This window comes from Haliotis asinina, chromosome 16, assembly GCF_037392515.1.
Source record: "Haliotis asinina isolate JCU_RB_2024 chromosome 16, JCU_Hal_asi_v2, whole genome shotgun sequence".
Classification (NCBI taxonomy): Eukaryota; Metazoa; Mollusca; class Gastropoda; order Lepetellida; family Haliotidae; genus Haliotis; species Haliotis asinina.
This window is the reverse complement of record NC_090295.1, coordinates 16,727,165-16,739,276: the sequence shown is the minus strand read 5'-3', so window position 1 is coordinate 16,739,276 and position 12,112 is coordinate 16,727,165. Positions and strand designations below refer to the sequence as shown.

At 39.0% G+C, this 12,112-nt stretch overlaps 1 protein-coding gene across 1 annotated transcript in view; it reads right to left on the bottom strand.

The window, feature by feature from the left end:
- Positions 1-1,706: 1,706 nt before the first annotated feature.
- LOC137268870 (pleckstrin homology domain-containing family M member 2-like) overlaps positions 1,707-12,112 on the bottom strand; it is a 42,255-nt gene continuing 31,849 nt past the window's right edge. Inside the window, exons 8-16 of the mRNA XM_067803453.1 lie at positions 11,709-11,778; positions 11,156-11,311; positions 9,633-9,721; positions 8,472-8,604; positions 7,561-7,721; positions 6,277-6,505; positions 5,313-5,486; positions 4,272-4,391; positions 1,707-2,032 (exon numbers count right to left, since the gene is read on the bottom strand). Coding sequence (XP_067659554.1) covers positions 1,937-2,032; positions 4,272-4,391; positions 5,313-5,486; positions 6,277-6,505; positions 7,561-7,721; positions 8,472-8,604; positions 9,633-9,721; positions 11,156-11,311; positions 11,709-11,778 — 1,228 coding nt within the window. The 3' untranslated portion in view covers positions 1,707-1,936. The remainder of the gene's footprint in view (positions 2,033-4,271; positions 4,392-5,312; positions 5,487-6,276; positions 6,506-7,560; positions 7,722-8,471; positions 8,605-9,632; positions 9,722-11,155; positions 11,312-11,708; positions 11,779-12,112) is intronic.

The window sequence follows — 12,112 nt, the reverse complement described above, 5'->3', positions numbered from 1 at the left end:
GAATAGAAATAAATAAAATCAGATAAAACTTTGAAACTAAAATGCGCTAAAATATTGAGCAGACGTTGTAAGGAAACCACTAAAAATATAAACACTCAATAAATACAGAACTGTCCTATACATTCTTCAACTATAAACAGTAAAACCCTGATGTTACCTTGGCAACGTAAATACATAATCATCATAATATGTAAAGGGCTTGACAAAGGGTATACCCTTGGCTTGAGAACCATGTAACCCAATAATAACAAACATGATACAGTAAACCAGAGTTAAGGACAACACAATTTTTTCATAATACTACAGCTGTTAGAATACAGTGGAAGCTGTCTAAACTGGCACTCATTGGAAATGAAGAAATAATCTGGTTTAGACAATGTACTGAATTGTAGAGCTGATGATAAATGTACAAAAAACGGATGGGACTGAGATTTTATGCTACTGTTCACAACTTGCCGGATTAGACAGATGCTGGTTTTGACAGCTTCCCCCGTAGCTAATACCAAACAAAAACATAATGTGGTCTTAACTCACTTTGAGCAGCAAATGTTCAATATTCATAAAATATTCCTGAATTCATTATCTTTTAAGGACAACAGTGGGACTTCGGCCGTGTCTTGTAAAATTTTGTTCGTTGTGAATCTCAGCTGATAAAATTCACAAATAACTAAAATGCGAATAAAGTGTGAAAAAATGACACTATAAGTCAGGTTTGAGCTAAAAGACTTTGGCACAGACTGAACTTCTTAAAACTGAATTCATTGTTGGATTTTGTCCAGCCCATCAAGCGTGAGATTAAGTAGAATCAGGTGAAAGCAGTATCCAATATGGATGATATCTACACAGCTGACAAGATGAACATCTGACGGGGTTTCGAAAAGCCTTATCACGTAACTGGTTTTATATGGTTCTCATTTCTCCATAATAATGTATACATGATTACAATTTGACTAAAACCAATTGACTTCCAATAAGAAAACATGAATCACGACCAGTAATATAAAATCTAAGATATTCAAGTGGTAACCAACAACAAACAAAAAATTAAAATTGCTATTACCGGTATATTTTTTAAACAAACGTTAAAATTTAATACAAGTCTATGAAGAGAAGGGCCAGAGATTTTTCTGTGAGATTACTGACAGAAAAATTCATAACTGTGAAACCTTGATTTGATGTTATAAACGAATGTAGTTCCTTGTAGAGGGAACTTCATCATAATTGTAATGACTAACATTTGTGAAACTCCCTGTCACATCTACTAGTTTCACTGTGTTTGAACGTAAAGGAAGTTCTAGACTTTTCTTCCAGTAGTATTAGAATGCAGACATCTTTCAATACTGATCACTCAACATTACTGTTGTCACAAGCATTATCACTGATCAAGACTTTCATAGATTATCAAATGGAATAAATATTAAATGTTGATTTTTACACTTCAACATCACTTTTGTACTTAATCCTTGCACTGCTGGAAAATTGACACTGCTGCTTAAAACAATATTTATCACATGGAACACTATAAAAGTACATTACCAGTAACATGCAGCAGCTGACAGGTGTACCATTCTTGCAAGAAACTGCATATGCATAACAGTAAAGCTGTTACTATCAGTCTACTTAAATGATTTCATACAGAGACACTGGTCTTTGAATGGTATTTAGAAACAGACACCGCATTTTCAAAACGGTCTTCATCACTCATATTAAAGCTGGGGCATTAAATTTGCAACTGAAAGCTTGTGAGAAACAACATTTTGTCATACAATTGATGATTCACTGTAAGACTACAACACAAGATGTCAAGATGAGTCAGGTATTTCAGTTGTCAACACACGTTTTGTAAACATATTGTCCATATACAAAAGCTGCATATATGTAGTAAATAATTTAAGTCTTTGTAAGTCTGTGTACAAGAGCGAGGAGCTGTATAGAGTTACTTCAATGTGTAGAGTCCCACTACATGACGGGCTGTTTCCTGGCATCTTGTCTGAAGGGGAGCATCATCGATTTGGTTGATAGAGATTTCAACCTGAAACAACAGTGACATATTGGTTGATGTATGCATACATTATTCCTAAGATTTTATGAGGATCGAGACTAAGAGAGAGACTGAGTGTAAGGTTTGGTGTTTTGAACTGCTTTCAGCAATATTCCCGCTTTAGAGTAGTGGTCTATAAATATTTGAGTCTGTATCAGACGATCCAGTGATCAGCAGCATGAGCATCAATTCACGCAATTTGGATACAATGACAAGAGTCAACAAAATCATCAAGCCTGACCATCTGATCCTCTTAGTTGCCACTTACAACATGCATAAACTACGGATATTGTTTTGCAATAAGTATGACTGAGCTCTATTACCAAACCTTAAATAAAAATTGTAGACCTGTGAAGGTGCAGGTCAGAATTGTTCTTCAGTAATGCTTGCTTATCGTAAGAGGCAATGATCTGGAGACCAAACAAATGGACAGATTGCACAAGCGCACCATGTTTCGCAGGTCACCAAGAAGCATGCTTCTTCACGTGCGGGCAGACCACGTGGGACACTGACGAATTGACCAGTATTGTGTACATGATTGTTTGAGTAAGGTGACTGTTCGTCACGATTGAATTAGCTTGTCCAGGTAGGATGCAGCTATATAGTTAAATAGAATTTGAACAGATAGTTCATCAAATTAGAAGTAGCTGTAACAGAGCAGCAATCTTGGAACACTAATAGATACTATAGATAATAGAATTTAAAGTTTAATATTAAATGTCACATGCAACGTAAAACACAACTTTGCAGATTCTGGTACCTTTCGGTATGCACTTACCGAAACAAATCATAAAAAATGCCAATTCAACCTATAAACTTGAAAAAAACGCGATGAAAGAAAAGCCCGCAAAATTGGAGTTCAAACGTTTCACTAAATTCCCCCCAGCGCTGGGGGGAAAACTGGTTTCAACAGCTGTGCTGCGCTGCCTCCATAACGCATGCGCAGTGAATAGGTTCGAGGAGCTTGAAACAGTATGCATGCCCAGCGTCTGAGGTCGTGAGCAGTAGTCTAATCTTGGTTGTGTACACAAACAAGTAAATAATCTACTCGTTACGTAAAACAACTTGTTGATTGTAGTAAACAGTCTCTGTCACAGAGAAAGCTCAGTGTCTGGTTTATTCACACCTATATGTCTGTCTGCCTGTCTGCTAAAGACAACATGCAATACACAGCTTCATGATGACTTCGGATGACTGGATCTGACGGAAACTGGTGCAAACTCTTGTCAGTTTCAAGTCCTGCTGTGTACTTGGACGAATGACAGATTCCAGCCACGCAGTAGTTTACCAACTCTACTGACATGATTTTTTATTTGATCGAGCGCAAATTCAGAGAACATGTATTTTCCAAACCCAACATCTCTATATACATTCTTCATGGATAACGACTTCTTTTTGTGTATATGATTTTGTTTGACAACAGTATATGAATCCATACTGAAACGACGCATCAAGTACACAAAAAGAAGTTGTTGTCCATAAAGAATCTTACTTTCTTGTGACTGGCTATATTTCTAAAATGCCCATCAAACAGATCATCTTTCTGTACACACAACGAACCCTCAGCATATATATCAGCAAATGAAACAGCTAATTGGAAGCCGTCGTTACACTTGAGTGCAGATCCACCCGCTATGACTGGGTTCGGTCTCCGGAGGGCTTCGTTTCGGGGGAAGTAAGCCCAAGTGCAAAATATCGCACTTTTGAATCGCGATTGTACGCTTATAATTGTGTTATTTGTTTTTTTTTAAAGCAGCAATGTATATTATATGTCATGAATAAGTGATAAATGTGTTTTAATTATGTTTGATTTTTTGGTTGCATGTGACCTTTAAGTTTTTTTCCCATTATAAGAGATTCACGTTTAATTCCTCATGACTGTTGGTTAGATTATTTCATCCATTTATAGCCAAGAGAATAACGTTTTGTTCCCCAATTAGTACACTACGACAAATAACTTTTCAATTCCACTGCGCACCAGGTGACATGAAGGATCGGGTGGCCTGCCTTGCTTGTATCTCAATTGCGTAGATTGATCTTTATGATACTGATCACTGGATTGTCTGGTTCAGACTTGATTAATTACAGACCACCACCATATAACTGGAAATTGGAATATTGCTCAGTGCGGCATTAAACAAGAAACCAAACAACCAACCTTCCATGGTATGTTAAGTCTTACAACAATATCCAATACACATAATGAGGACAATGAGAGTTATATGTATACCTGAAACTGCTGCTCCCAACATTTGGACATGGCTTTGGTGAAGCGAATCATCTCTGAGCCAGAGTTGAAGTACAGCACCCACTGCTCGCTGCTTACCCCTGCCTCCTGGGATTCGAACTCCTGTTGTATCAATAAACTCAGTATCACACAGATGCTATCAATAAACTCTGTGTATCACACAGATGTCATTATAAACTGCATCACACAAATATCGTCAATAAACTCTGTATCACACAGATGTCATTATAAACTCTGCGTCACACAGATGTCATTATACTCTGTCTCACACAGATGTCATTATAAACTGCATCACACAAATATTGTCAATAAACTCTGTATCACACAGATGTCATTATAAACTCTGCGTCACACAGATGTCATTGTACTCTGTCTCACACAGATGTCATTATAAACTGCATCACACAAATATCGTCAATAAACTCTGTATCACACAGATGTCATTATAAACTCTGCGTCACACAGATGTCATTATACTCTGTCTCACACAGATGTCATTATAAACTGCATCACACAAATATCATCAATAAACTCTGCATCACACAAATGTCATCAATAAACTTTGTATCACACAGATGTCATCAATAAACTTTGTATCACACAGATATCAATAACCTATGTGTGACAAAGATATCATCAGTAAACACTGTGACTCACAGATATCATCAATAAACTATCACACAGATATCATCAATAACCTATGTGTGACAAAGATATCATCAGTAAACACTGTGACTCACAGATATCATCAATAAACTATCACACAGATATCATCGATAAACTCCTGTATCACGCAGATATCAATAAACTGTATCACACAGATATTGTCAATAACCTCTGTATCACACACAGATCATAAATTCTTGTATCAATCAGCTACCTTCAATAAAACTCCTGTATCACACATACAACATCAATAAACCCATGTATTCCCCACACACCTTACTTCCTTTAATTAATGTGTTAGAGTGACTAATAGGTTCAGATAGAAAACAATTGTATGGCACATGAACACCACAGTACCAGTATACAGTAGTTCTTCACTTCAGCATCAATGGTGATCCCTGTCACCTCCTCAATGTTGGCACTGCCAAGCGTTCGGAAGAAACTTGTTTGCACATCCTCATGACACATCAGAATCTTCTGATGGGTCAAAACAGAACAGCAGGGTAGGTAACTCCAGCCATCCCCAGTGCTCTGAAACAAAAAGTACATGATTCATCTGATTTTCTGATCAAAAAGCTTGGATGTGTCATTGATGTTTATGTACCATTCATGAAAGAGAAATTTATAATACAATGATTTCTCATCTAATTCATGTCAGTGAGTAACTCTTTATAAGTGATTACTCTCAGTCTGCCTTGTTGCACCATTTAAGAACTGGAATAAAACTGATATTCAGCAACCCATGCTTGTCGTAAGAGGCGACTAATGGGATCAGGTGGTCAGGCTCTCTGGCTTGGTTGAAACATGTCATTGTATCCTAGTTGCATAGATCAATGCCTCTGCTGTTGATCACTGGATTGTCAGGTCCAGACTTTATCATCTGATTATTTACAGACTATCATCATAAAGCTGAAATACGGTGAGTGAAGTATAAAACAACAAACTAAACAGGTAGGTGGAGTGTTCATGAACATATCCAAACTGGTTAAAATAAGATCTTTCACTCTGATATGATATCTGCCTGCATGAAGATATGAGTTCAGATCATTGTATCATGGTTCACCTTGTGAGGTGTCCTCAGATTGTAAGGAAGAGAGGTCGAAAATATTGTACCCTGCCACCCTGATGAGGTGGAGGGGCAGCCGAGTGGTTAAAGTGTTTGCTTGTCACACGGAAGACCCGGGTACGATTCTCCACATGGGTACAAAGTGTGAAGTCCATTTGCTGGTGTCCTCTGTCGTTATATTGATGGAATATTGCTAAAACGGTGTAAACTAAACTCACTCCCTCACTGCTACACATCAGCTTCCCCCACACGTACCTGACTTCCCTCCGACACAGCCTTGCATAGACACTGTAGCCAGTCAGCGACCTCAATGTGATTGGCTGCAGCAAACTGCCAGAGTCCTCCATCGGATTTGATGACCTCGATACAGTGTTCCCGATCGCTGTCCGTGCTTCGTCTACAACCAACACACTGTTCCCCTCCAAGCCTCAAGAAACACTGTGGCTTACTGTTCTTGTCATCAAACACACACAGCATCCCATCTCTGAAACAAGCCAAATCTTCCACTCAAGATATCTCAACAACTTCTCTTTTTGGTGATTGGTTAAAAATTGATACGGCAGATTCTCCAAGGTTGATCATATCCAGTGGGTCCAAGAATGAGAATGATGATTTGGAGATGGTCTTGAGGGTAGCTATAGGTGCATGCCGCATGCTTTGCATGACAACTAGAAGTCTATATTATAATGAGGGTAACATGGTGTGCTTGGGTGCATGGATAAGAGAGGCCTTGGGACAAAAGGCTTACATTGTTGCACTAAGTGTTGAATCAAGAGAGAGAAGGTCATACCATGAGATAGGAGAAGTTTTAAAACTTTGATTTTTTTAATAGATTTATTCACCGTACTCATTTGTAAAATCAAACCAAGGCTGAAAATAAATTTGGTGAAGAAATTTTTCAATCAGTTTAATTAATCTTTAAAATTCTACATTTATCTGTCTTTACTTATTTTAGCTACCAGGGATGGTTACAGGAAAGTCTATTATCACAGAACTGATCAATCTGAAATAAAATCTGTGGATATCTGAAAACAGGAAACTGCCATAACTGAGCTGTACTCCACCTCTTGGTCAAGTGATACAAAGTGAAAAACAGTCCTTGGGGTTTTTAAACATCCTCAGTCAACTGAAACCTTTCTAGAACTTTAACAAATAACATTAGAGGAAGCTAAAAAGCGCTTGCATCATCCTTTGTCCTCTACCTCATAAAGGTCTGGGTTAGAATTGTTACTCGGTAAGAGACGATTATCGCATTGGGTTGTCAGGTTTCCTGGTTTGGTTAACACGTCATTGTATCCCAGCTACATAGATCAATGCTCATACTGTCAATCACTGGATCGTCTGGGCTGGACTGCAGCCATATACTATGGGTGTAATTTGGTTGAATGCGACATTAAACAACCAGCCAACCAACCAACTTTGTCCTTTATTCTTCTTGTGTAAGTTCATGATTTCTTTTTCAGTTTCATTTAGCAGAACATTCTCTGTTTCATTAGTAAACTATAATCTATGGGTATAATCAATAAAGGTAATACAAACCTGAGAACAACAAAAACAGGCTTCCACAGATGTCCTCTCCCATGTTCAGTGGACTTAAATAGCAATGTTCCTTCCCTGTTTGCATGTTCCATCTTGGCTGACTGTGAGTGGGGGTCTTCCCAGTACACCAGAGAGTAGCCCTCTACACACACATCTCCTGGCTGTAACAATATCACAGAGGCTAGACAACAACCCTGACACACCGGGTGGGGGTCCTCCCAGAACACCAGGGAGTAGCCCTCTATACACACATCTCATGGCTGTAACAATAACACAGAGACTAGACAACAACCCTGATACACTGTGTGGGGGTCTTCCCAGTACACCAGGGAGTAGCCCTCTACACACACATCTCATGGCTGTAACAATATCACACAGACTAGAGAACAACCCTCGCACACTGGGTGGGGGTCCTCCCAGTACACCTGGGAGTAGCCTTCCACACAAACATCTCATGGCTGTAACAATATCACACAGACTAGAGAACAATCCTGATACAGTAGGTAGGGGTCTTCCCAGGGTGTGTGTTAGTGTCTGTGGGTGTCATGCAGGTGTCAATGTGAGCATGGGTGGGTGAGGATGACCATTCAGTTCATTAATGAACCTATTCAATAGATCACAGCTCTTTCATTTTTTATTCTCAACTCCTTGGGCGTATAAGTTGCCTGTGAGGCCTTAGCAGCTTAACTGTCACTAACCAATCCATCAACCATTTACGCTGAAATTTGCTGAACAATGGCTAAACTGATTACTTGTTGCACAAAAGACCACATACTATCACCCACAATCTCTATATTTTTCATTAACTGTTATATTTCAGTAAGAAGATAAAGGGAAGGATACGTTACAAATTAGCCTGCTGGGAAAGTGTCTAGTACCCTATCACACCATACATACAGCAGCCATCATACCTCAATCCGGGCTTCATTGGCAGCATATTTCTTCATGCATATTTTCTGTGTAGTGGCATCGGTCAACACCGTCAGCTTGGGGAGGGAGAACTCACAGTTCTCCATGGCTGAGGAAATACAGCTGGTGATTGCACTGAAACAAGCAGGAATAAAATACTGAAATAAACAGTATAACTGTTACTGAATAGTGTCAAACTGACTCGAGTTCTTACCTGTAAACAATTATCAGAGGTTCAATGTTGGGAAGTCAGGAATAAAAAAGACAATACAGGGACCAATCTTCTATTCTGAGACAAGTTTGAGACAAGTTCAACTCATGAAAGTTTGACCTTATTTTTAGTACCTTATTTATTTCCTTGAGTATATATGTAAGAAAGGGTTATGGGGAAATGAGTTAAGCTTTTCCGTGCAAAATGTAGGAATACCTGGTACTTGATATTTTTTTTATACTTTTCTTTGTTGCTTACACCAAACTCAGCAATATTCCAGCTATATGGTGGCAGTCTGTGAACACTTAGACCAATGGGCTATCTCAGTCCCAGTTACTTTTAAGGGAACAGTTTGGTGAGCGAGTGAGAGTGTTCAGTTTTATGCTGCACTCAGCACTGTTCCAGCTATATGGCACCCTGTAAAATTCGAGTCTGGGCCAGACAATCCAGTGATAAATAGCATCGGCATCGATCTAAGCATTTGGGATAAGATCACATATGTCAGCCAAGTCATTGAGCCTGACCACCCAATCCAGTCAGTTGCCTCTTACAAACATGGGTTGCTGAAGACCAATTCTAACCCATTCTTCACAGGTCTTATCTTTAGTATACAATGTATTTAGAACCAAGGAGTTGACATTTTAAAGAATAATTCTTTCTGAAATGCTGTTATATGAAACTTTCGTTTGTTCACACTCTGGCCGAACATTTCTCTCAGATGCAACATATCCTCCATTATTATATGTGGCACATGTTTTGTAAATGTGATATCTGCCCTCAGCCAGTGACTAAAGGTGCATTCTACAATGACTTGATAAAATCGTTCGTCAAATGAATAATGAATCATTTTTCCTCAAATCCAGTTCTCAGCAGACGCAGCATAAAATTTCTGTACAGACGTCATCGAAACTAATTCCCTTGTGGGTGATGAAACATATATATCTCCACGTACCATGTGAGAGTTTCATTTCCCGTAGTCAGCCAGAACTGCTTCCGTCGATTTGTGCACACAATGTTGATAATCTGATTGTTGACACTGAGCTGTGTGATGCAAACAAACACTCATCATTAGTAGACACATCAGTCATCATACAGTTTTCAGGAAAATACTACATTCAAAACTTTATAACAATCACAGTGACTTTACTTTTATGCCGCACTCAGCATTATTATGTGGCATCGGTCTACAAATAATCAATTCTAGACCAGACAGTGTAGTGATCAACAGCATGAGCATCAATCTTTGCAACTGGGATACAATGACGTGTGTCAATGAAGTCAGTGAGTCTGAAACCCACATGCTGTTACTCGCCTCTTACGACAGGCATGGGTTACTCACATCAACTCTAATCCCGATCCTCATGGGAGTTAGTGAGTTAGTAGTTAGTTAGTGCTGCACACAGCAATATTCCAGCTATATGGCAGCAGCCTGTAAGTAATCGAGTCTGGACAAGACAATCCAGTGATCAACAGCATGAACATCGATCTGTGCAATGACATATGTCAACCGAGTCTGTGAGCCTGACCACCCGAACCCCTTAGTCGCATCGTATGACAAGCATAGTCACCTTTTATAGTCGCCTTTTATGGCAAGCGTGGCTTGCTGAAGGCCTATTCTACCCTGGACCTTCACGGGTCAGATCCTCATGGGAAATAACACTCATCCATCACGGTATACAAAACAATCTTTTGGCATACTACCTCACACTAACAGCAAGCATCAACATATTTCATGCGGTCCATATTTCCGATATTCAAAGAATCAGACTGACTGTGGAACAGTTTAAATTATTTTCTTTTTAAGTGTACCACTGAACTTGTGAATATTACAGTCTGGTGTAAAAGGAAGTCTGAACCAAGCAATTCAGTCACTGACACAAAGGAATGGAATGACACTACTGAGATTCAGTGTTATGCAAATCAAGTAAGTAATTCCTTCTCCTTTCAGATGTCTACCTACTGGAAGTATATCATGGCTGTATTCAATAAAATCAGATCACACAATGAATGCCATCTTGAAGTGACATTGTGCAATCCCAAGTCAGTGTTCGCAGTAGGAAAAACAGCTTTGCGTTCATGAAATGTATAGCCCCCAGAATTTTGTGTGTGCATCCAGAGCAGGAGTATGTCCCATCCAAAAAGCGTGAGGTCTGTAAGGGGGAATGGTAAGTGGTCCCCTGTTCAAATTTCCTTCTGTTTCAGTGCATGCTGTCATCATTGGCAAGTCAAATTAGCTGAAAGAAACTTTATTTCATTTTGCTCTTCCTGGGCAAAGTGCATTTTTTCGGTTACATGTTTCCATAACACAAAAACTTTTGCATGCTGAACACATAGGTAGAAAATATGGTGCATGAAATGTAGACTCATTTGCATGTGAAACACGCAGGCTTTAGCATTAACACCCACACAGAAAAGCTTAACCGTGGTCAATGTATCATTAAAGAATTACTAATTGAATGAGTGAATGTTCCTTACTGCCAGAAAGTCTATGTCCTTGAAGGGAATGTCCTTGTCCTTGATAAACTTGTGGTCACATTCTCGCTGGTGAAGTAGATACATGGCCCGATCAGACACCAGCAGAAATATCCTCTTCAGCTCTCCTTCACTGTGACCTTGACTTGTGCAGAACATCTGGGCAGAATCAAAATGAAACCATTCAGTTTCTCTGGAAACTGGGAAATCGTACCTGTGAATGAGGTACAGAAGACTTGAACAAGTCTTTCCTATTCTTGTTGATGAGATATAAAAGTACAGCTACTTACCATATGTCGAGTTGAAACCAAATGTAAACACAAGACCCCACAAGTACAATTATCCCCCCTTCCTGTCTTCCTATACCAGTAGGTACAAGCATTTGTATGGCTAAATGTAAGCTAAAACAATAAATATGTCTCAATACTTCCAGGGAAATCACTGACAGAAATCATATTTTCATTTCTATTGCCAATATTGTTGCCTATATGCTAAACATGGCGAAGACTATGCAAGAGGTTGACTGGACTTCAGTCAGTGAGTTTGTAGTCTGTACCTTTCCAAACTGTTCATCTTGATCTGAGAAGACGTCCAACATGAGACACAGTAGGGTGTTGTTATCAAGCCTGCAAGTACACACATGAAACATTCACAATGAGAGATATATTGAGAAATATGTTTGCTTATCATCTGAGAAAACATGAATCTGTATTGCACCTACTGTGATATGTCTAAATTACTGCCAAAGCTTTGTGAAACACACAATCCACTGGACCTACAAGTTTCCTATTGACAAAACCATTTTGGCATCTATTATACATTCCAAAACTTTCTTCAGTTTTCAAATTTTAATTAAGAACTGTGAAAATTTCTCACTGGCCCATGCATTCTGATTGGCTCACCGAAAGTTCAGGATAGGCTGTTGTATGATCTGTCATGGGACTGTCCTCAGAGGTCAGT